This window comes from Cuculus canorus, chromosome 15, assembly GCF_017976375.1.
Source record: "Cuculus canorus isolate bCucCan1 chromosome 15, bCucCan1.pri, whole genome shotgun sequence".
In the NCBI taxonomy this organism is placed as follows: Eukaryota; Metazoa; Chordata; class Aves; order Cuculiformes; family Cuculidae; genus Cuculus; species Cuculus canorus.
Window position 1 is genome coordinate 11,808,095 of NC_071415.1, and position 25,985 is coordinate 11,834,079.

The 25,985-nt window shown below is 39.6% G+C and overlaps 2 protein-coding genes across 3 annotated transcripts in view; one reads left to right on the forward strand and one right to left on the reverse strand.

Annotated features, from left to right (window-relative positions):
* SDK1 (sidekick cell adhesion molecule 1) overlaps positions 1 to 15,729 on the reverse strand; it is a 405,082-nt gene extending 389,353 nt beyond the window's left edge. For both annotated transcript variants that reach the window (XM_054080680.1, XM_054080679.1), the window contains exon 1: positions 14,714 to 15,729. In XM_054080680.1, the coding sequence (XP_053936655.1) occupies positions 14,714 to 15,143 (430 nt within the window). In that variant the 5' untranslated portion in view covers positions 15,144 to 15,729. The remainder of the gene's footprint in view (positions 1 to 14,713) is intronic.
* Positions 15,730 to 17,283: 1,554 nt separating this feature from the next.
* CARD11 (caspase recruitment domain family member 11) overlaps positions 17,284 to 25,985 on the forward strand; it is a 121,642-nt gene continuing 112,940 nt past the window's right edge. The window contains exon 1 of the mRNA XM_054080721.1: positions 17,284 to 17,391. The gene's annotated coding sequence lies outside the window, so the exon portion shown is untranslated. The remainder of the gene's footprint in view (positions 17,392 to 25,985) is intronic.

A 25,985-nucleotide genomic window follows, 5' to 3' on the forward strand; every position in this document is an offset into this window, starting at 1 on the left:
GGAGAAAAATGCATAAGGAAACAGGGTATCTTGAATTCTGTCATTGATTTTTTAAATCATGGCTGTTAGAGGAAATCCTTTTGCTTAACATGCATTATTTTGGACTGTGAAACACCTAAAAGCCAGATAAATCTAAATATTTGACTTACTGAGAACATGTATCTTTCCTTTGCATCTAGTGAAAGGAACAAACAGAGTTTAGACCACTACTGCCTTCTTACGACTGGGGATCTACACATCTGGAAGAGTCAAGTCCAGTAAAACTCAACTCATCGATCTGTTTCTGTCTAGAACACCTTCATAAGTAACTATATTTAAGACTTAGAAAAAATATCTGATGTTATTAAATATCTCACATATGCTCCGGTAGAAGACTAAAGATTATGGCTACCTTTTACTAACTTGGTGAGCCATCAAACTGTTCTGTGCACCTTGCTAAGTACCATTAGTCAAAATGTACTAATTTTTTCTTTTTGCTTACTATACACATGAAGATACAGTCTCATGTCTCGTCTTTTCCTGCTTCAAACAAAATTTCTGTTTAAAAAACCTTTCATGGTTTAAAAACCTTTCATGGTTTTGATCTCCTGATTCTGTTTATGTTCTTAAGCCTCTTATATAAAGCCAAAATATAACATTAAAAAAACCCACAAAAACCCACAACAACAACAAACAACAAAAAAAATACTAAACCAAAACCTAAACATGGGACTCCTGGCTTTATTATAAGCTGCTGTGAAAACTATATATCCCAAAAGACAAGTATTTGCATCATAAAATCCTTACATTTAAACTTACTTTTATCTGGAAAGCGTATTACTTCCATTACCAATATGAGTAAGGAGATAGACTAATTTTGCAGTTCCTGAAACCTGCTGAAGCACATCCTTTTTCACACACAAAATCCCCCACATTTACTTATGAGCAAAAAAATTAGATCAGCATGACAGTAAAAGGAGAGCAATTTACACACTGACATTAAAGACCTTCACTGGAATTAATCTGTGTAACTGCAGTAATACTTGTTAGTAAGCGCTACTGTACACATTAATTCCTCTCCCAGAAAGTTTTAAAACTGTCCCAATATGAAGCTTTTAAATGCCTCAAGAAAGACTATTAATTTTATAACAACAATACAAATGTTTAAAGTTTGTAACACTTCAAAATATTCTACAGTAAAACTCACCATGTCAGAGAATATTTCTAACGGATAGGCTTTAGTGAATATATGTGAAAATTAAAATCACCTACTTTTACACGTCACATTATTATGGCAGTAAAATTACATGAGTTACCATGTTCAGACAAGTCATACAAATATTAACCTTCCTTTTTGTGATATTAGTTTGGATGGTCATTAGTTTCCTCCTATCAAAAGCATTAATTTTAACTAGCCTAATAACTTTTGCAAGTTCAAAAATATAGATGCGTACTATATAAGAAAAAAACAAGGCCCTTTTTGTGCTACATGAATGTGTAATAATGCGCTTCATTTTTTTTCCCCACAACTTTAAAAGCACGTTTAATAAATGACCACTAATGATGACAGACCATCCTTTACCAAGGACTCAAAGAGCCAAGGTTTCAAAGAGCTTGGAACCTGTTGCCTGTAGCTGTTTCTTCAAAGATGGTACATCTGAGAGATCTGAACTCTTTGTTTCCGACAGAACTGCTGCACAGAAAGCGGTATGAAACAGCACAACTAAGTAACTGAATAACCAAAAGTGTTTTGACTCTAACATGATCACATTGCACGATGCAGATTTATGAGATTTGAGATCTCCCTTTAAGATCATACAAATTCCTACAGTTTCTCTCAGTTCATATACAAGGCACAAAATTAGACTACATTTGGATACCGTCCTAAATACAAATTATGCTTAGATATCTGAAATTCAGCAATAAATGCATTTAAATCACAAAAATTAAGTCACAGCATTACACATAACACTGACTGACATTAATGTCTCTATCTGAAATGAAAAAGAGTAATCCACTCTGTTGTATATCGTTTGGCTTAAGGAGAGCATCTTGTTTATTAAGGTCACAACGTATTTGATAATTACTTCAATACCATTGTTTTCACATAGTTCTAGACAACTAAGAAAGATTATGAAGTAATATTATGAGTATAACAGATAGTTTCATTGGGAAGAAAGTTTGAAAGGTTTATGTAATTAAATATGTATTAGCTGGGCACAGCAGAGTCAATTGTTTAAAACTCAAACACTGCACAAAGTTAAAAGTTTCAACTAAAATATCAGAAGCATTTTAAAATGAGTTGAAATAAATGCATGTGGAAAGGGAACAAACCTCACAAAAGGAAGGAGGAAGCCTCCAAAATTAGTGTTCTAAAAACTGAGATGATGTTTGATGGCCTTAGTTAAAGATGAGCACTATTCATTCTATTTCTGTAACTTGGGGTTGGTTGGTTTATTTTCTGTAGTTCCATCCTTTTTTTTCTTTGCTTTGCCTCTGCCTGCAGAATTTAGAGGAGTAGGTAAAGGCAGCTGAGCAGAGGAGAAGGACCTAAAAGCGGAAACCATTGCTAGGACAGTATTTTCTTTCTTACCCTGCACCCCGAGGGTCACAGTTCTAAACACTATAACGGTGCAATTATTTAACTCAATGCCAAATGACACAAAACATTCTTTTAGACATGTTAAAATAACCTGTTAAAAAGGAATTATTTAAAACAGGGCAAAGGCATTAAAATGCAATTTTGGAAAATACAATTATGCAAAGTACCAATATGCCTAATAATAGTATGTTAATTTAAAACTTCTTTCTATGTAGCTGTAATACTTGGTCTACAAAAACCAAGAAAAGCAAAAGAACTTGTGACTAGCATCAACTAACAGGACTTCAGAGAGCTTGAACCCACTGAAAGCTTCAAAAATCCCCAATCCATCACTATGAACAGAACATTCTGTTTGTCAGCTTACTATGTGAGCTCTGAATAGCTGTGTCTTGTGTTTTTATGTGCCTTGATGCAGCATCTGACCAAACACGCATACACAGAGGTTAGTCAGCATGTAGCCACTTCTCCAGAATCTCAAGGCAGCTGAGACTGTTGGGCATCTGCAAAAGCAACTGATCTACAAATAGGTATGAAAGTGACATTTGCCTTTCACATGGACTCTAAGGTTTGACTCAATTATGAGAAATCCACATCTGGCAACTCCAGTTCTGGTTTTGTGAGCTCTTCCAGTCAAGACAGTCAAGTCCTTAGAATAACACTATATCTGATCTTGTAATAAAACCAGCAATAGCAAATGTTTTTTCTTTCCCAAGTTAGTGACTATCCACTGTCTCTGTCACATGTTAATAGTTCCAACAGAACTCTCTGCTAAACACACAGGTACAGGTGTCAAATTCAACTCAAGCGTGGGGAACAATGCACTGTGTGTGCCTGACACCAATGCTCACTAATTGGTTATAAATACACGCAACACGCCATAATTTACCAAAGCACCAGTGCCTAATCACTTCATGCTGCAATGCATTTCAAGTAAATACACGTAGTTATGCCATTAATTCTAATAAAGTCACATTTAACACTTTCTCCACTGTAGCGTACATCTGCACAAAAGCTGGCTGATCAGTAGGGACAATGTCCAGCAGCTCTATAGACATTTAGAACTCTAAAAATTCTTGGAAGAATTATTCTTACATGTAACAACATTTGTTCACATATAAGCGTGGAAATTCAAAAATATCCAGCACTTTAATACAATATGAAAACTTTGACTTCACTTGTACGAAAACATTAGGATAGATATTAAATAACGTCACTGAAGATTTATTAACGTAACATCTCTTTTTGACCAGACTACACAAGCATAAACTGACCGTTACTCCTTTCTTTTGTTTGCCAAGTCAAAGAGTGAGCCAGAGGAGCTCAGTTTTTTGTTATTGCCCAGCTGCACTAGCACATGACAACTGAAAACTTCTGGGGATGTAACTTCAGTTGAGATCAGACCCTAGCAGAGAGGTTCTTCCCCAAGCTGAAGAGCTTACACTGGCAATGGTGGCACTCAGCCACAGAATACAATCAGACGATTACAAATACTGTCTCCTAATACACCTGCCACCAAGTCATACTGACAAATCACTTCCCATTAGTATCATCCTTGCCAGCAGTGAAAGTTTCCGTATTTTGACATTTGTAAGTATAGAAAAATAACCCCAATTGACTGATCTTTGATTTAATCCTTGATTTATTAACCATTACAATGAAACTAACAATTTGAAGGGCAATGAAAACACAACCCTACTTAGTGAGAGTAGAAACTAGACCAAAGAATATCCTTCCTTCATGGAGCCCATCTGGACTCAGCTATTTCAGGGAAGCCTCCACTGTCTCAGAAGTAAGTTTTAAAGCTCTGTCTGTCTACAGCTTCCTCTGCTGACAGTTTTTAGTTCTGGAGTAGCATTTGCCTGTGTTTTCGTTGTGTTTATGTCTCGTCTCCCCAACTGCCAACTTATAGAGCAAACCGCCTAAAGCAGATGCATTCAGCATAATGTCAAATGTATAAAAGAAACTGGAAAAAAATTTGTATCTATTCAGTCAAAGAGCATTTAGGGTGAAAGCGACACCACATTTGTATCCTTCTCTGCCCATGAGGGTAGGATGGCCCAACTGCAGAGCCATCTTATTTTCTTACTGGATTGCGCTACTATTTTTTTTTTATAGTCGAGCTCAATGACATTAAAAACTTAAGTTTTAGATCTTACCTGGATTTCTGTAACAGAGCTTATAAGATCTGCACTCTTCAAATTTTAACAAGCACAACACTTAACGTTGCAGATCTTTATTGGCACCAGTATGCCATAAATATGTCTGTTCAAGCAGCAGAAGACATGGCTATATCCAGTATACAAAAGCTGAAAATTATACTCATGAGAAACCTGAATGGGATTGACAAGGCATCATTTTAATTATGATACATTTACATAGTGAATGTAACGTTGAATTACCGGCACTGAAAAGTTTTGAGTTTGATGTGAGTCTCATTAACTCAGAATGCTCAACTGAAGACTGAGAAAAAAATACATAAATATTTCATCCATTAAATGCTAATAATAAATCATATATAATGAAAATAATTAAATTTTAGGAAGATTGCACAGTGATACACAGGAACTTGAACTAAGGATGTTAGGTCCTACATAAATGACTTCAAAATAAGTTTTCAAAACAGGTATGAAATCTGCCTTGCTCTGTTATTCATTGCTACTTCAAAATTGCAGGAAAATGTGAGATTTGTCCTCAGAGTCACATGAAATTATTCTGCTGATAACTTCATTAAACAAGAGCATCACCAGCTTATTTTGTTAATTGAGCTAAGGTAGAATCAATTAACCTATTCTCCAATTTCCATGAACAAAAAACACTTTAAAGTGAAATTTTAGCCTTCCATGGATAACAAGCACTAGCATGATTAGGCTTTGTGAATGGGAAACACCTCCCTATCTATAAATTTCCAGAAGTTATTAGATAAAATATGTACTCTTTTCAAGAAGAAAAAAGAACTAAAACCCCACAGGTCTCTCAGTTCTTAAAAGCTAAGAATTTTGCACACTGCTTCCAAGAGGGAAGCTGGCACAGAACTTAAAAAAAAATAATAAAATTCTTACAATAACTGGAAAGAATATTATTTTCTTTTTAAAATACGTAATTTTAAAAATTATGCTTGCACATGCCAACACAGGAAATCAATTTAACAATAATCCACGTATTTTTCTCCATTTAAGGCACACCCAACATTGCTCATAATAAAGAAGTAACTAGTTATGTTGGGAAAAAAAATCTGAAGGGAGATAGGAAATTGGTTGACAGCATTTACCTTAAAATCTGGTGTTTGAAATGGCGTGTATAAAAGTGGTTTCAAAAAGTAATTTCACTTCCTCCCTCTTCAAAAACAAGTTAACTCTTCACGGCAATAAAAATAGTCAAAGGTCAAACACAGGAGGTACTATTCTTGATTTCTTGCCTCTTAGTCTTATCTGACATTTTTGAAAAACAATGCCTGGGATAACCCACCATTAAACAATCTTTTTGATTATCTATTGTGAACAAGGTCTTCCAGCACAATAAAAGCCCTGCTTCAGATAACACGTCCTAGAGCGTCCTAGAAGAGCTATTCTGTGTCCAGTTAGAGGATAACTAAGGAATTTGTTCTATGTTTCACCTGTAGAATTAGGGGTTTTAAACTATGACCTCAGTCTTTTCCTAGCAGTAAGTATTATTTGTATTACAATAACACCTAGGAGCAGTAATCAGAGACCAGAATCACATTGTGGTAGAGGCTCCATCAACCTGGGACAAAAAGCAAAGCAGATAGAGGACAAAGCAAGACAGACAGACATATGTGTGAACATGAAGACAACCTTCACCATGGGACAGCAGCGTTTCCAGTGCAGTATAAACTGAGCTACGGTAAAGGTAAAGGGGTTTTTTATTCAGTATAGAAAACAAAGAGTGCTTGAAAACTTTAAAGGACATATTTATTCATGGACAAAGAGTTTCTCCTAAGAAAAGGGGACACCAGGGAAGAAAGCACAACGTGCTTTGCTAATTACAAGAAAAGTTAGTTGTACCTCTACATGCACAGATTCAAGTGGACTTGAAATTACACTAATCAGCACACACAGAAATACTGATAGAAAATTCCCCTTATCTCCTCCCACACAATCCGATACTACAGCAGTTCAGCACTTGCCATGTGTTCCATGTTATGATACACGTATTATCGTTCAACTGCAAGTACGGCATACCATAGTAACTCCTTTCCGAATAATCGCATACCGTTTAGTTATTTCAGAAGTCTTTAGTCATGCACATCCTTTGCACTTCTTGGCAGATAAGAAGTAAGAATGTGCAAGGAAGGTAGCAATGACTGTGTTGTACGGAGTCTGTATTCAACACAAATGTTAGGTGAGCAAACAGCATCGCTTGTAACAAAATGTATTCTTTATAAATGTCTAAACATTCCAAATATTTGCATTATAGTTGTATTATTTTCTTAGTACCTTAGCCTTACAGGGTAGCATTGTTACCGAGTAGATGTCTTATTAACTCAATGCTAAAAACACTTACCAAAATCACAACAATCTCAGCTAAACAGTACAGAAAGGTAGAAAAATATGAATCTAAGCATAACGGAAGGAGTGTCTACCAGATCTTCCAATGTTTTGTGTAGCAATGAGTTACAAACTCCTAAGTTTCACCCTGGAATCAATGTGGGACCATTTTGGCAACACATACTGGAGCTATCTATCGTTATTCTCCACTTTCTGGTCCAAGAGGCCTATACACAACAAATTATTTTTTAGATAATTTGTTAGACCTAGGAGTTTAGTAGAAAAATATATGGCTTGTGGCTTGAAAGACCATAAAGTGGTTTAAAGAGACCTAAGGGACAGTGATTTATCTACCAGAATCAATAAAGCATGGAAATTTGAAAAACAGGATTAAAGATGCAAGTTATCTGTTTAAAACTGCAAATGCTTTATCGTTTATCAAGAATGACACTTCAGAAGTTATCTGTCTGGATGGTGTGACATAAGACTGTACAATCCACTTCCACATTTTGCATTAAGTGGTTTTAAAGACTCCCTTTTATCAGAGTTGTTGGAGATCATACCATCATTTTTAGCTGCCAAAGCAGCACATTAGATACAAAGGCTACACAGTAGTACCTATGGAATGTGTGAATTAGGTTACGATGTTTCTTTTTTTAAAAAAGTAAAATATTATTCCCATTATAGAAGTCTGGAGACTCGAGACAGACAGGATTAAGGGGAATATTCATATTACCTAACTTAGTGCTCACCTTGCAAACTTAGGTTAGGAAGACTTTTTTTTAGGAAGACTTTTCTTAGAAAGACTCCATCTAACTGAGGGAGAAACTCATGGAAAGGGCCTTTCAGAGGATAAGTCCAAAGTGAAGTCTTCAAAACCACCCCTTTAAAAGCACTAACCTTTCTATTTTCTACCCAGGAACTGCAGACTCCACATGTTTGTAAGAAGTTAGGCTGCGTATGTTCCCTTGTGTTTTGTCTGAACCTGAAAACTCTCAGACCATTTAAGCTGATCTTAGCGATGGCTGCCAGGGTCACAGCCCTTGGCCACCCATTCCCATCAGCTCTTTTGCATTGTCCTTGATGCTTGTGTGACTCCAGTCTGAGCTAGTTCAGGGAGTTAAATAGCTGAAAATTAACTTTAAAAACACTTCCTCTAAAAAGCCTAGCTCGACATTTTTAATATTAGTGAGGGTGCTATTTGTATTACACCTCAGGGGCATTCCACAGATAAAACGTATCATTAGCAACAGCCGAGCATATAACCTAGTAACATTTACTATTTTTCGTAGCAAAGGCAGAACAACAAATAACTCTTACTAAACCAAAAATACTAATGCTCAAAATACAGTATACAAATACCGTGTATGCCTAGAAGCTAAGAATTTGTATAATGAATAGATCTTACAAAAACAGTCATATACATTTAAAAGTAATTAAGTTAGTATACACATTAAGATAAAAGGTTCTTCCCTTCTCAGCCCTTGAATTCAAACCTGCAACTGCTACATGAACTAATTCCTATAGAACCTACTGGAAGTCCTAGGGCTGTGGCAGTTCAAAGACCGTGTCCATAAAGGAATCGGAAAGTTTTAGTTAGATGAAAAAAATTCATCACATCTATTTTAAGAATATAACATAAGAATAAACTGAGGAAACAATATACTTCCCATAAGACAGTGTGCCAAGTACTACTACACAACTCCAATTTTTCGATAACTACGAAAGGCTACACGCGAGGCCATTTATCAGAAGAATCCTAGGGAATTAAAAATCATGAAATTGTCTGAATTAGTCTTTAACAAGACAAACATCAGCACAGGCAGAAATAAATCCAGTAACTCCAGCCTCTTCAGGAACAGACTTCTCATGGAGTTATATTTTTGTTCTGCATGAGCTATATGGGTGGTGAAGGGTCCTATCTAAGGCACATGGAGAGAAGGTTCTTTTTTCACTAGAAAATACTCACTCAGTGGTCAGAAACAGAAACCAAATCTCACCAATCACCTGCTTTCCAGGTGTAATAATTGTTAGTCCAATCTAATGCCATACTATAGCTGCTAACAGTTCTTCCTTTAGACCATGCAAGACTTTTTCTTGCGCTAAATCTAAAAGATTTGATGTAAATGAAAGAAGAGGACAAGCACTGAGAAGGAAACAAAATGCTGAAAAACTGATCAGTGAGCAGTATTCAGTCTTAGTTATAAGGGAGACAGTAAAGTAATACGTATCAATTTAAACTTAATTATAATGCACACATAAAGAATTCATATTAAAGATGCACAAGCTATCTTGGCATTTTCTAATCTCTTATGAAAGTTATTTTGGTTTCTATGTTATAACTTCAAAAAAACACAGTTTTGAAAAGGCCAACAAATCATCAATTTTCTTGTTAAAAACTATGTAGTTACACATTATGTATGCATACATACAAAGGGAGGAAGAAAGGTCTATTTCTACAGTGAATCATAGAATGGTTTGAGTTGGAAGGGATCTTAAAGATCATCTAATTCTAACCCCCCTGCCATGGGCAGGGACACCTCCCACTAGCTCAGACTGCTCAAAGCCCAACCTGGCCTTGAACACCTCCAGGGATGGGGCAGCCACATCTTCCCTGGACAACCTGGGCCAGGGCCTCCCTACACTCATTGTGAAGAAATTCCTCCTTATGTCTAGACCTAAATCTGCCCCTCTCCAACTTATAGCCATTGAACTTAGCATGAACAAGATTTCACTCCATCAGGAATCTAATTGCCCGCAGATTTATTACAGTGAAAGTGTCCAAGTGAACTAAATAACTAGTCCATTCAGAATGTTCAGGTAAAGCTGTATACAAAGTTGCTAAACGCATGAAAAACTTCTACTAGAATTAAGAGTTCTTTCACCAGTTGTACATACATGCTGGGAAGAGCAATAAAACAACAACAACAAAAAAAAACCCTCTGATATACAGACAAACCCAAGCTCTTCACTTAACAGCCTTCTAACAGTTCACTTTAAGATTGTTTATTAAAATTAATGTGGCTTGTTTAACCATACAATCTTTAAATACTGGCCAATATTTGTTATTCAGAATATATGACTATGCACAGGGATGACAGAACCTTCCAGAACGACCTTTCAAGGACTATAAGCCATGGGCACAGATTCCCTGTCGGTTTTTTAAGTGATGTGTAAGTCACCCAGCATAACTCTAAGACTGTGCCACCATAACCTCTCTCACTCTACCGAGGTCATTTCTAGTCTAAGCATCTTCAGATAATACATGAAAACAGCCTTGATAAACACCTATTTCATCACGTCTTCCTATTACGCTGCACTCTCCAGAAACACTGTACTTCAAATGTCGATAGGTATGTATACACTATCTGTCTAAACTTGACTTAAGAACTCTTAAAATTAAGTAATTTTTACACAAAAAAATAAGCATACAAACCAAACACAGGTTTGCCACAGCAAAGACAGTTAAAAGTTGCATGATATGGCCACAGAAAAAGCCCACTCTCTCTACCACATTTCTGTTTAGACTAGATTTGTATCTGCTCCTCCAAATCAATTCTTTAATTACTATATATACAAATAATTCACCTGCTTAAAAACTAGCACATTCTTAAAGTGTTCATCTAAAGAAAGGGAACAGAAAAGGTAAATCCAGCACGAATTAATGAGTTTCCAATAAAGAGCACCAGAGTCTTTTGGAATTAGAAATGCATCATTCTACATTTAATTCGGACTGTTTTCCACTCTCCAGTAAGTACTGCCCTCACATATAACTATCTCTCAGTCCTTCCGGCAACTACTCAGTACAAATTGCTTATCGCCTCTGCATCAAATGCAGTTTGAAGTCTGCTTGAAACCACTTCCTGCATTTAGCATATTTGAAATTTACACCAGATTGAATATTTGCATTAAAAAAAGTTGGGTCCCAGACACATTTTCTTCTATCTTCCATGTCATAGCTTCTGTCAAATGACAATAGATATCACTATCACTTTAAAAATACATTCAAATTTGTGTAGAATTCTGAATTACAGATTTGGTCAAGTAGCATAAAAAGATTACACTTCCACTGCTGTAGAACTAAGAAAAATCAGACAAGCTTCTCTTTCTTACTACTTAAAGATACCCATCCCCTGTTGGAGAAGCTTACAGATTTGTACTGGTTTTATCTATTCTAGAACAATTCCAAATGGCAGCCGCCAACCTGAAGAAGTATATTTTCTAAGTATTCTTTCACTCTTCAACAAAGGTGGAAGGTACTTAAATCCATTAAGATGCATGTAGAGCAGCCTCCATCAACTTCCAACCTATTTAAATAAGATGAATTTTTCTATTTCCATACAAATATTCTAGTATTTTAGTAACCACTTTGTACCTCAGTAGGCATCTGTGCTTGTTAATCCCATACATAACTAATAAATTCCAATCCTGCAACGAGCTCAATGTATTCAAGAGGACTATGCCCAGGCATGCTAGGCCACAGAGCTAGAAGTCACGGAAGGAAAATGCTCTACAAAGTGTGGTTGTTAGTCACTGCGTCAAAATGATTCATCTGTATCATCACCTTTCAAATTCTAATCTGATAATTATAGTGATTATCAATTAACATCCCATCACTATTTGACAACATACAAGGCAAACTTGCACCTAATACTCAAATTTAACAGAAATACCAAGAGAAGAGGCATCATGGCAGGGGCTAGCAGGCATGAAGAACATCAAGCAAAGAAACACCCAAGAGTTTTTAGACTGTTGCAGGTTATTTTTCCTAATGAGTTTCCCATTCCCAGATGGGCCTACGCAGTAAGGGGTGAGACACACAAGCAGAGCCTGAAGATGTCAACCTTTGCAGATCTGCAGCACTTAGCAAAGTGGGAGAACCACTCCAGGCAATAAGCATGGGGCAGGCCACCACCTCCGTCACCTCTATGTTTCTTCTACCCAGAAAGTCACCCCATAATGAGAAGTTCTGCACTAACAATGCCAGGGTTCGAAGAGAATGCTTGATGATTCAATACAATAAACCACTATACGTTTCCTAAGAATTAAACTCACTTTCAAAAAGAAATCAAATAAATCATTGCATCTAATTATGTAACACTACCAAAAGAAAGAAAAGCTGAAGAGCTAAATACAAAATGACTTTACAATTGCCTTTACCTACAGTTCGCCTCTAGATCTGCTTTTACGTGGATGATCATTCAAGTCTAGAGAATCCACAGCAACCTGTTGCAGTTTAAAACCTTTTCTTCCATTTAAATAGTTAATCTCAATGACTTTATCTAAACTCCTTCCTATGAACTAAGAACCTGCATTTTAGTATGCTTGAAATATTCTTTAATACTGAAATAGCTATTATGGAAAAGTTAGCTGGTTATAGCGTAGTATTAGGATTCATTCAAAACACCCATGACCCATATATTTAGAATGTTGGGAGGCTTTATCACGTGAAAAGATTGGAGTCATGTAATTCTCTCATGCATATGACCAGATCACCCCATTAAAAACTTTTTGTGGCTGTAGCAGTATTTCCATTTTCATGAAAATTTTTTTTTTATAAAAATTGCCAACTTCTCTGTAAAGTAAATTTTTGCATTAAAATGATGAATCTATTAGAATCCATTAGGATTCAGATTGCAAAAAGAACACTAAGTTATAAATGAATATAAATTTTGTGAAAACTTAATAGAAGCGCTCCACACCAATACCTCCATACTGATTATATATCAAAGAACTTCTAGAGGACTATCTAATCTGAGTTTTCTGCACTTTTTAAAAATAAAACTGTGTTTTATTTCTGCATCATATAATTGTTTTATCTTTCATTGTTTAATGTCTTCTGGACTCTGACCTTTACCTGCACCAATATTTCTTAGAAATAACGTATCTTATTCTCTTTGCTTCCTCTCCCCCTATTAAATATTGATGGGTAAAACTAACTTTGTGTTAGGACTTTTCCTTAGGACTGTTCACCAACACCACATCACTCCCTGAGATATATATATATTACCTAAACCTGATACTACAGCTAATGCTTAGTAACCTCAAACAGGCTACTGCAATATTCTATTTTTCTATACTCTCTACTAAAGAAAAGTTTCAATTCACTTTTCAATCCAGTAAAATTGCTAGTTTACTACTAAACAAGAGATAAGTCTTTTACATGGCATCTAAAAGGATTCCTGCGTCACTGGCACTTTAAACTGCTTTACATGAAAAACTTTTGCATTTTTAGTGTAAACAGCAAGAACCATTAGCATCCATCTTCCAAAATGAAGCATCACGTTGGCATCTATCAATAAAAAAGTGGCACGTACTTTAATTTCAAGAGAGAATTATTTCAGGTATGCCTTGTTTGAGAAAAACAATCCCCTGTTAGGGCTTTGCAGGCCTCAGCATGAGTACCTGACATAAGTAATGACAGCACAAACAAAGCACTGAGAAAGGTTTATGAGGGTGGAGTCCATTATTAACCACTGAATTAAAACTCTTCTGTATCCTGCGGCTCCAAACTTTCAAGAGGATGCAGCAGCAAACCCTGAGCAGGCAAACTACAGCAGACTTGGCTTACAACCCCTCTTCCTCGGCACACAAGCCCATCCAGTTATTAAAACTGAATGCACCGTTGTTCCCTATGAAATACTTGGAAACAAAGAACTAAAACACAAAGCTCATTCCCCTTCGTAGCGTATTAACTTCCGCTTTTAATAAGTGACTCCTCATCCCCCGCCACACAGCTCTGCATTGTGCCACACAGACCACTCCAGCCAGACAATGCACACAGCAATAAAACTCAACCCAGCAAAAGAAAGTGAAAGCTGCGTTTGTTCAGCATGTCATTTGGCGCAGCCAACTGTAATGCTCCTGCCTGCCATTTATTGTTTACTCTGTCAAGGGATTATTAAGAATTAGGCTACATTTGGCAATTTTTTGGGGAAGGGAATTTACATGCTAAGTGACTGACACTTGATATTTAAAGTCTATTGGTCGACTCTGACCCTCGTCTGCAAGTGACTCATTTGACTGCGAGGATCTCTGATGTGGAAGTGCTCAGATTCGAATCAATTGCAGTTTTTGTCTCGGGTAAATGTTACTTGGCAATCCGAAAGCAATGAACAATGCTCAAACCGAGGTTCGCACAGAATACTATTCTTACGTTTAAAGAATTCCTTTTACATGCCTGGTTTAGTTCCAGCCGGCAGATTTATGAGTCCCCTTCTCCTAATAACTTATCCCAGTGCACAGTGTTTTTAAACACACACACACACAACCAGCGGTTAACTCTTTTGCTGCCTAAAACAACAGAAATGTCAGGAGGTATTTCAGTAAATCAAGCAGGTTTGGTCCCCGTGCGGTTAATGACTTTCTCTGAGAGGTGGGGACAGGGGAAGGAGAGGACGAGACAGGGAGAGAAACATGTAGGTACAGTTTGTAAATCCCCGTTCCATAAAGAAAGGATTGCGTTCAAGAAACAACCGTTCCTACATCAAATCAGCTTGGTGCGAATCCTGCAGTTTACCTCGGATGAGGATAAAGTAAAAAGGGTTTCTCTGTATCCGAGCGAGATTCCCTTTCCTCTTAGCAGGCAGATGCAGCATTTCTATAAACAAAACCGTCTCTCCCCTACCTTGTGCCAGTGCTTGCAACATGTGGAGCCGAAGCAACAGAAACGCCCACCATCCCCGACTGGAGACGAAACAGAAGTTTAACTTTATCATCATTCCGCCTCGCCTGCTATTCCTTCGGGCAAGGATTTCGCCATCCACCTTTCTTTCCACCGTCCTGTTCCCCATCCGAGCCGCCTGCCCGGCAGCGCTCGTTCCGCACCCCGAGGTCGCTCTCCCCGAGCATCGCCCGCTGCCTTCGCCCCGGAGCGCGGGGGGAGCCGCAGCCCCCGCTTCGGGGGAGCTCCGGGATCCTCGCTTTGTGCTCTCTTTGCATACAACCCCGCGGCAGCGCTCCCCGCGCCTCCCGGCAGGAAAACCGCCACCCGAGTCAATGTTTCTTGTGGAGGTATTGATTGCACCAAAACAACCAGTCAGAAATGTGAAACACATGTTTCTCTGCAGTGTCACATCCGATGCCTTCGGCAGAGGCAGAGAGTAAGTTTATGGGCGTCAGTATTTCAGTAAATCCGGATCCTTCAGCACATCGCCAACCGAAGCGGAGAGAGGCTGATCCATCTCAGCCACCAGCAGACAATCCAAAGAGCACCTTTCATACCGCAACGCTGATGGAAACTCTTCCCCCTGTGGTTTCCATGAAGCCCGGTGAGTTTTCCAGCATGTGTCCCGTTCTCCTGTGAAAACCTCGCAATGGAAGTGTTAAATTCTCGGGTGACGGGAGGGGAGGGGGGGGGGGGGGACGGACCTAATTGAAAGTATCTCGTTATTCCTTGAGCTAAGGATTTATTTCAGACAATTTCAAGATTAGCCATGCAGACAGAGTAGCCTCCAGATATCCCCCGCAAAGCTCTGCATAGTTTATATTAATCCGATTTTCCTTTGGATACAAATCTCTGCCGGCAGCGGCGGGGCTGGCGGGGTCCCCCCCGCAGGTAACCCTCACGTTCAGAACCTCCGCTGATCCCGTCTCCCTCCTCCTCCTCCAACACTGATGCTGATCTCTTTCTTGCAGGGAAACCACGACAAAATAAAATCACCTCAAACACGTAAAGCGTTTTTCTTCTGATCGGCTACGAAACAAACCCTCAGCTGGAGAGTGTCCGGGGCGGGGGGGGGAGGGAGAGGGAGGGAGGGAAAATCTCCCGAAACAAACAGCAACAAGGTGAAAAATCCTTCCAGCTTTGCTCAGATGGACTCCTGCTTGCCTTGTTTATGCAGCCCGGGGATCCTGGTTCTCCCTCGGAGCGTCTCTCCCTTCCAGAAGCTGTAAACACAAGAGGGAAAGCGCGATCACAGCGGCGGCGGCGATAAAACCGAACCGAGAGGGTCAAAAAAAAAAAAAACCAACCAAAGCAGCGCTGGAGGTTTTACATTTAAACAATGCGTCGGGTATTGTTTCAGTCCCGCCTTCCGTAAAGGAAAAAAGTTTCGTGGAAGCTTCAATCCTCTATTTTAAAAAAAAAAAAAAAAAAAAAAAAAAGGAGAGAAAAAAAAAAAAGGATACGAGTAGTTATAAAAACGCACCCAGGATAAGCGCGAGTTTAAAACAAAGCGCCTAAGCGCGAAGTCGATCAAACACAAACCCTGCCGGCTCTGCCCCCCGCCCCGAGAGGCAGCCTGAACTTTTCCCGGTGCTCCAGCTCCAAAGTGGTTTAACCCTTTCCTGGTAGTGCGCTCGCCCATCCATCCCCCCCCCGGGCGCCCAGTTTGCCGCCTCCCCCCGCTGCCCTCTCTCCCCACCTAAATGAATTACACCCTAAATGCGCGGGGGAGCCTTCTCCGCGGAGCGGAGGGAGCTGCAGGATCGGGGGCGAGGATCCTGCATGGAGCAGAGGGGGCTAAGGGATGGGGGGCAGGGATGGGGCTGTGCCTGTGTGGGGGGGAGCATCCTCCACGGAGCAAGAGGAGCTACAGGATGGGGGCGAGCATCCTCCACGGGGCAGAGGGAGCTACAGGATGGGGGGCACGGGGGGGGGGGGGGGGCTGTGTCTGTCTGGGGGACCATCCTCCACGGTGCAGACGGAGTATAGGATGGGGGGCACGGGCTGTGTCTGTCTGGGGGAGCATCCTCCACGGAGTAGAGGGAGCTACAGGATGGGGGCCGAGCATCCTCCACGGTGCAGAGGGAGCTACAGGACGCGGGACACGGATGGGGTTGTGTCTGTCTGGGGGAAGCATCCTCCACGGTGCAGCAGGTTACAGGATGGGGGGCACGAACTTGGCTGCGTCTGTGCAGCGCAGCATCCTCCATGGATCAGAGGTCTACATGGGATGGGGGGGGGGGCACGGATGGGGCTGTTTGCGCGGAGGAGCATCCTCCCCGGAGCAGAGGGAGCTTACAGGATGGGGGGAGGTAGTACAGCTGTAGGACTGCGAGCACCGCACACGAATGGGGGGATATTTCAAACACGTTTGCCCGCCGGGGAAGGAGCCAGCAGCGCGGGTCCTCCCCTCCCCCCCCCCCGCGCCGCGCCGCCGCTCGGAGCCGCCCCCACCGGGACGATCGCCCGCGTCCCCGCGCTCGCGGCGCCCCCTACGCTCGGCTGCTGCCGCTGCCGCTCCGGCGGCTCCGGCCGGGGCACGGCGGGCACGCCCGGGAAGGCAGGGGTGCGGCGGCCCCGGCGTGCCCGGCGGCTATGCCTTTTATCCTTTATTTGCCGCAAACAAGGGGAAATAGCAGGTATGTGACGGAGCCGGCGAGCCTGGAGGTGCAAATTAACCCCCCTTCCTGCTCTTTGTGCTGCGTTTAATTCAGCCCGCGAGGCTGGCAGCGCCGCCAAGTTTCTGGGCTCGGTTTGGTTTTATTCAATGAGTTTAGCAAATGTTTGAGTTCAAGACTAGCTGCCAGGTTCTGCTCTCTCTCTTTTTTTTTTCTCCTCCTTCTGGGCGAGCTGTCTCTTCGGATGGAGCCGTGCGGGCAGACGCGGCCGATGGGCGCATCAGCTGCAAGGTCATTCAGTTGTATTAGTAACAGCTGCGGGTAGAGCTGTTCGGCCGAGGTGTATTATTCAAGAAAGCACCCTTTTCTTGTGCCTTTTATTATTTTAGAGCTCAAAAAGGTCAAATGTCTTCCTCGTTTCCCCCCCACCCCAGCACAGGTGAGCAGCGTTTGCTGGCTCCGGGGCTCTGTGCGCGCTGCAGGTGCTCCACAGTTTCACCCTCTTCAATCCCAGCTGCTGAATCCATGAAACGGTTGCTCAGTTTCCTCCTGACCTTCCCTTTGGATCTCCCAGGTAAAGCTTGTCCTCACCACCAGATTCTCACCTACACTGGTGCCTGTGCATCTTCTGGTATCAAACAGGTTAATAAGGTTTATGACATCTATTTTCTACCCTTCCCTCTCCGCTGCGTGTGCGAGCTTGTTGCTCCTATGCTCAAGAAGTTGCTGTACTTAAATTCTTCTCCTGCTTTGTCACTTTTTCATGGTAAGTGAAAGAAATGAACTGTACTTCAACACCCATCTCCTCCTCAGTAGAGCGTAAATAGATTCTGTTCTACCTCTCACGTCACACTTTCCTTTTTTTGTGTGTAGACCCCATGAATAATTATCTACAGATATCAGGACTCAGTGCTTATGATTTTTCCCTTCAATATGTCCGTTTTGAGAACAATGCAAAGTGAACCCAGATTGTTTTCCGCTGTGTCGAGAACTGACCTCAAGGAAGTCACAATCAGTTTGTACCTCCCATTGCACCATTAATTGTAATTAATTCACTGCAGTGCGTAGAAGCTTTTTATTTCACTGGTAATTTTGGGTGGGACTGATTCATCTTAACTGGAAATGGAAAATATATTTAATTGCGTGCTTGCTCGTTGTTCTTTAAGTACCGCTAACAAAGGAGCGTGGGGCTGCTGATGGAAATTTTAGTTAAGGATTTCAGATTGTTTGATCCCTAAGAAAAGGAGTCCATGTTTCCTTATCAGTTCGAAGGGTGGCACTTTGTGGTGGTTATGTTATTAGCCTCTAAAGTCTGCCATTAGGGCCAAAACCTTCAGTGGTAAAACCAAGATGCAGTAGAAGATAAATACTTTGTTTAGTTATAGTGAAAGCTTGTTTCCTCTTGGAATTAATACATTTTCCTTGTAGTACTTTAAATCTGTTCAAGGAGAATAGGAAGCTAAACTGTTTTCATCACTGGGGCCTGGCTTTTTAAAACTTATTTAAATATGGTAGTATCTTTTAGAGTTGCCAACAGCAATAACCGAAATCAATAACCGAATCCCTTGGACATCTCACTGAGGACAACATTTGTGACTTTTTTTTTTCTGTTTGCCTTGGTTGCAATAACTGCACTTGATTTTCTCTTGGTTTGAACACTATTATCTGAAGTCTTGTTCTCCAGACTAGTAAAAGCATTGCACAGTTTTCTACCTCTGTTCTACACTTGCTTCTTCGCTCTCCTGCGTGCATGGAACAAGTGGGGAACTGAACTCTTAAACGTGTAGCAGGAAGGCTGGTAGGAGAGCAGCCCTCCCACCTGAAAAAGCAGAAAGAACAAATCTGATGCTCACAAAGATACAGAAGAGGAGAGGATGCCTGCTCAGGATTTTTTGAAGTAACTGAAAGAAAAGAAGCAGTGAAAGGAGGTGAAAGTTATTTTCTGATGTCTGTTGTGTTCCACAATGAGGTATAAAGGCTGTAGACTTTTGTGTAATTAATATCGTATGGTGGGACATTTATTTTATTTGCATAAGCAGTAAGTCATTGAGACAAAACAGAAGGGAATAGAAGAGTCCACTGGTCAAGACAGGCCACTGGATCGGAGGCGGCTTTCTAGGTTAAAAAAAATGGAATCATGGAACTACTCTCAGAGGAATATCTGCCCAATGCTGTACAACTTTAATTCTTCGTTTCCTTTCACAAGACTGTATGTTCTAAGGTATAGCTTATTGACTCTTCCTAGCATTTGGAGTTAGCTAAATTCCTTTTGAGACACATTCTCACATACAAATAATTTATATGCCCTTTTTTGAGAGATGCAGCAGGTTCTTTTGATCTAGTGCATCTCCTGATGCGGTCTCTGGTTCTTGCAGTCATTGATGGGTAGCACCCAGCTGAGGCATAGAATATACAGCATGTGAAGTTTTTTCATCCAGCTAATTGCTATAGTTTCCTTGCCTGTTTTAGTCCTGCAAGCCATGTAATTGTCTCGTATTTGTTCTTATACCAAAAAAAACCCCTAAAATCATTGAGTAATTTTGTATAATGTGGCATTTTCCACCAGTGCGCTTTCTTGGAGATGATTTACTTTACCTGAAAAATTAAACTGGAAAAGAAAAAAAACCTTACCAAAAAAACTTAGAAAAGGAAATGGAGAGAGATAGAAACACTTTAACCGACAAAATCATCACATACTATTGCAACCAAGAAGTTAATATTTTAGTAAGGTCTTCATCATCAGTACTGTAGAACAATTAATATTTCTAATTTTTTGGGTAGAAGGATTTCCTGCAAAAGGTATAGGTCATATGGATAGTCTAAACACACGCTATTTTTTGTTTGTTCCTACAGTTCTGTTTTCCTTCACGTAAAAACTTAAAGTGCAAAACTGGGGGCGATTTTATTGACTACCATGTGATCATCCCAGAAGATTTTTATATTGCCTTCTCTTTTCTCCCAAGAGGGACAGAGCTTTAGAAAGCAATGAGTATGTGAGTTGAAAGTAACTTGCTTTCAAATAGGATTGTTTTTCAGCATGCTAAATCAACCTGAGTGCAGTAAACTATTGGGAGGAGGCTAAAATCTTCCTTAACAAGGATGTGTTCCCAAGGGTCACTAGCCAGCTGCTTTGCTTTTATGGCGTAAATATGCTTCTACATCAATAATAAGCATTGGAAGAGAAGAAAAAAATATCACATTACATAGCTGAAAGTCTCAGGGGAGACATTAAACAATGACTTCACCACACTTCTGGAAGTATCTTCTGCAGTAATGCTGTTGCAAGAGCAAGAATAACTCCCATTAAGTTTTACTGGGCTTAAATAACTTAATATGGTGTCAGTTACAGAGCCCCAAAACAAACAGAATGACAGATTTTTGTTTTCTCCATGTGGTTTGAATTTACATAAAAGAAATTAGAATTAGATTTATATACCTCTTAGGTCTGATTTTAAATTCAGAAATGCTAGCAAATTCGAAGTTAAATTCCTTCGCTTGCTGCTTAATATGATTGTGCTCGAGAGTCCGGGAACAGGCAAGGCACAGTTCTAAAGCACAGTGGTAAAAGTTGAGAGCAGAGTGGATAGACTGAAACGTGTATTTCACAGCTTTTATGAGTCGAAGAGCTGTCCTGATAGAGCTGTAGCACAGCTGTTTACGGTCAAACCCAGCGAAGCCGCTGTGGTCAACGTCTGCACAGTCAGGAGAAGGGGCTAATGTCGTTTCTGTATTATCCCAATGTAACAATAGGCTTTCCTATTTAGCTATCAGAAGAAATTCACGATGACCTCGCCGCGTTGCCCTGCTGTGTTTTACCGAGTAGAGAGTTAGCGAAGTAACATAAAGGATCAAGACAACAGGTTCGGCGTTTTTGAAATGTAGACGTTTGAAAACATTCTTAGAGCCTCCCAGAGGAAGACGACAGGGGCTGTAATGATTCCGCTCCAGTCAAGTTTGGCTAGAATGTAGAGAAAGCTCTTATTTTAAGAAGTCTGTGTCTTCAAACACCAGCCAGTCTGGCTATCCAGCCATGGGTTGCAGGGGTTGCCCTTTCATGATTCAGATGACGCCCCAGGCATAAGTGACCTGAGCGCTTTGAGGAATGTCTGAAATTGCCCATAAATACTAGGGAGGACTTTGGACAAAGACTAAATCTTTCGGTTGTACCTAACCTTTATAGTTATGAGTGCCATCTTGGTAACTTTCTCAGCCTTCTAGTTGATTAGGGGAAGGGGGAAAAAAAAAAGACAGAACCTGAAACCTGAAGTGAAAAAGAAATCTACTAAATTGCAACTGATCCTGTGGTAATATTACCGTTGAAATGTATTAATCCATCAGCTTATACGTGACCACAGTAGGGTAGAAAATTTTCAGAGAATACCATCAGGCTATTGGGAGCGTGGTGTTAGCTGGTTGTTTTTTTTTTTTCCCCTCCAGAACTGAATCAAAACCCATCTACAATATTAAAAGGTACTGCTGCTGCAGGGCTTGTTTCAGGTAGAGCATAAAATGTTAAGAGCTTTGTAATAGGATTAGATTTCATGGTGTTTTCCACTTTTCAAAGCAGTGACTTTGATATTAATAAAAATAACAAACAGCCACTAAAACCTGAAGCCATTGTATACCATTCAAGATCCGATGTGATTTCTGTTGGTTACGGTTTTCTTAATTTCCTGATGTTCTTTTACTAAGATGCTGTAACGTGACCGTGGTTTCACTCGGAGAGCATGCTAGTTCTGTGGTTGGTGAACTGATTGTTGTCTCCCCTGTGCTTACTCACAAAGATCTTATGAAGACTTAACATTCTTGCAGTTCCCGAACGATGTTGAAGATTGTGTTTTTATCAAGCGCGTGTGTTATTGTCAGATGTATATAAATGCCCTGTCTTAAATAAGCAAAAGCATCGCTTGAACGTTTTGTGATGGGACCGCGTTATGGCTTTGAAGAACAGCATTAAATGCATATGTGGAGATGATGTTCCAAAAATAGCATATTCTTGACATACTACTGTAATTAATGGAGAAATGCAAAGTAATAGATATGATGAGTTCATTATTGCAGTCCTGAATTGATCAACATGACTCTAATAGAACAACCTTAAAAGAAAAATCCCTTTTACTGCAGTGTGATAAACAGTTAACAAGGAGGAGGATGAGAACATTTACTACAAGGGTTTGAGCAATCACACTTGCTAAAGGGGATATAACTGAACATCTCAGCCATATTACTGCTGTCATAGTCTACAATTTGCCTACCATATAAAATAAACTGGTCATGAAATGAGAAAGTAAGCTTTAAAGAGCACATAGAAGGTGTTTACAGGGACTGCAGTGTTGGCTACCTTAGTTATAAATTACTTTTTTCTCCATAGGACATGAAAAGCTATTGATTAGTAGTGATTTAAATTAAGATTCAAATCCAGGGGAATCTATCACTACCGGCACTTCAGCAAAGAGTTTTCTGCCATAATGAGAGTTTTGCTTGTCTGTTAATGACATGTTGTCTCTATTAATCTTTTGGGACTTTACACTTGTGCATCCCAGACTTTTCCAGGTTTATCCATGGCTGAAGTAGAGACATCAGGCTTAGGTTTGGATTGCATGAATAAAAAAATGGACCAGACTCTGTCAGTTCAGGGAGACGAAGTAGGAGAATTAATGCGAGTGAGCAACTGTGCCAGCTGGTTTTTACAAAAGATGCTATTTTGGCATAAAAGTCAAGTCCCCAAACAGTTTTCCCCAGTTAGTTGGTGCAAACCATCTTCACCAGCGGTTTCTTATCTTCCACAGCTAAAATAATTTATTTGTCACCACTGTTCTCCTTGGCTGCATCCTTGCGTACATCAACTCTCCTTCTCTTGACTGTCTTGACCCCCTCTTCTTGGCTGTCCATAATTCAACTGGCGTCTAATCGGTGCTTCACTGCTTCTCAATACTGGTTCTTCTCAGTGCTGTGGTTCTTCTTTTCCTTATAAGCCTTTTTGTTTTTAAAGATGATCAAGAGTAATTATATCTTTGTTTTAAGATAGGACAAGTGTTAAGACACTGAAGAGCTTTCTTTTCCACAGGTCTCTTCTCGTGATCTTGCTAACAGAAATTAATTCTGTAGAAATCCAGGCTGTGGACACGGACGGTACATTTTACTATTCTCATAGCTGTAGCTCAAGGTTATTATTGCTGCTTCATGCTCAGGAGGGAAGAATGCATCCTAATTACGGAAATTTTATTTTAATTTCCAAAGCAATTAAATATTACTGTAAAAGGCTAATCTGAAACGTTTTGTAAACGATCCACTAGGGTGGCAACCTTGCACCATTTTTAGGAAAGCTAAGAAAATGTATTTCAATGTATAGTCTTTTTATATCTTAAAGATTCAAAATCTCACTTTTCAGTAGTAAACGCAATATGAAATGCACGTTCCTTGGAAAAAAACACCTGCAACAAAGGAATTTGCACCAGCGGTAAATTTAAGCAGCAGCAGAATATTATGATAGCTTTGGCTTGCAGTAGTTGAAGTAAAGGAGAAATATTGAAGTAAAAATAAAATGAAACAATCTTTAATAAATAAATTTATGTTTTAAAGAAAGTAGCAAAGCTTTGTGGCTATTTACAATGAAACCACTGGTTGTTCTTAACTACTCTGTAATGCATCTATGCAGTGATTTGGAATGCTTGTACTTAAAACAGATGCCAGCATTATTCTTCAGAGAGTACTCAGAACAGAGTGAGTGCGAGACAGATGGACGTGGAAAAATCAGTAGTTCAGAGAACTACATCAGATGCGGGTGTTTTGCATAGGTCAAGTTTGGTGAAACCCGAGTTTCATGAATCAACACTTCTGATGTAAATAATTCACAGTGATGGAAAAAAGGGCAACGCTTATACGGGGTGAATGTAAATACACTTTGAAAACAGTTGTTAGTGAGTTATAGTATAGTCTTAATCTTATAGCTGGTTTATACGTACGTATGATCCTACTAATAAAAGGTTCGGGGACAACAAAAGATGGAGATTTTTCTTTTAGTAATAAGTTTACTAAGATACATAAAACTTCATTAAATTTGATCTGAGTGGCAGTCATAGTATAACAATGCTACAGTCTTTCTGGCTTTTTTTTAATGAACACATTGTATAAAACCTATAAATCTTCACATTAAGTCTGATCTCATTCCTGACTTTGTATGCATATCATCAGGTTTTAAGTATTCAGAAATGACTATAATACGACCTTCCTTTGGGAGCAGCTCCACAGCACTCTCAAGAAAGGAAGATGTAAGTACAAACTAAGAGGTGAGCTGACATGCTATATTAAGCACTTGGTAATCAGGACTCCTGTTGCCTTAAGTAATAGTGAAATAAAGTAAAATTCAACCCAGTCTGGGTTGCTATAGAGCAGTAGAACTTAATTCTGAACATGTTACTTTGGCTGATGCAGCTCTACAGGTTTTGGCATCATTTCTTCTGGTTTATACTGGTAAGGCGAAAAAAACATGGCAGTTAATGTATTGGTTTTCCTTAGAGCTATAGTGAATTCCAGATCAGACGCTATGTAAGATTAGAATAAGGGCTGCCTTGTTTTGCTGAGCGTGTATGTCATTGCTTGTCATGACAGTCTCAAGTCCCTTCACAAGGACAAAAATTAAGCGCATAAGGGTGGAACTTCAATGTTGAGTTGTAACTTGTGTTCATTCACTCCCTATTTAACTAAATCATGAACTCTATAACCTTAAAAACCTATAAAAGCCTAAATATATTAATAACGAGGGCTAAACAAATTGAAGGAAGGCGGTGTGTACATTATCTCTTATGGACGCAACTTCAGTTTATATTTCTTTCTTTGGAAAGAAAGTTCGATGCATTTCTTTGTTAGTTGAAGTTAATACTTTCAGAGATTCACAAGGAAGAATGCAGAATACCTTCCTGTTTATAATACTTGAATAATATAATACTATAACTGGATATACCAGGGTTTCTTAAAAGAATTGCCCAAGAAGTTCTGTGAACTGTCAATTTTCTTTTTGACAAATCTTGAACTGCCATTAGAAGTTACTGAACAGTTGAAAGAAAGAAAACTGAATGTTGAGTAATTATTTTAAGGTTAAACATGATGCCAGGTAATCCCAGATTTGTTAATTGAAGACCGGTTCTTATGCACTAAGGCTGGTTAAGATGTTAATTTTGTTTCTACTGTTTCCAATCAGTGGTGATTGATATGATTTTTATGGAAAAGAGATGTTGAACAAGCATGCTGGTGCTTTTGATGAGATTGCAAGGTTGACTGATAATCTCCTATTGTTTGATTTAATGTACTTTGACTTCAGCACTGTCATTTGACCATACTGTCTTGCATGATTGTGGTTTAAAAAAAAAATGTGTGTTATCTGATGTTCAACCTTTTAGATTAGAGTTATAAACCTAAAAATCTTCAGAAAAACATAGTTGAAAGGTACGTGGAAGAAGTGTGTGTATGAGGGAACTGTCAGGTCTGGGTTTTGGCCTGATGTTATTCAGGATCCTTCCTGGAGAATGCTATTTTGATAGATCTTTAGTATGTCAGGAAAGGCATGCTTGTGAGGCAGAGACCACAGCTGAAAAGTGGTGCTAAATGATTTCAGA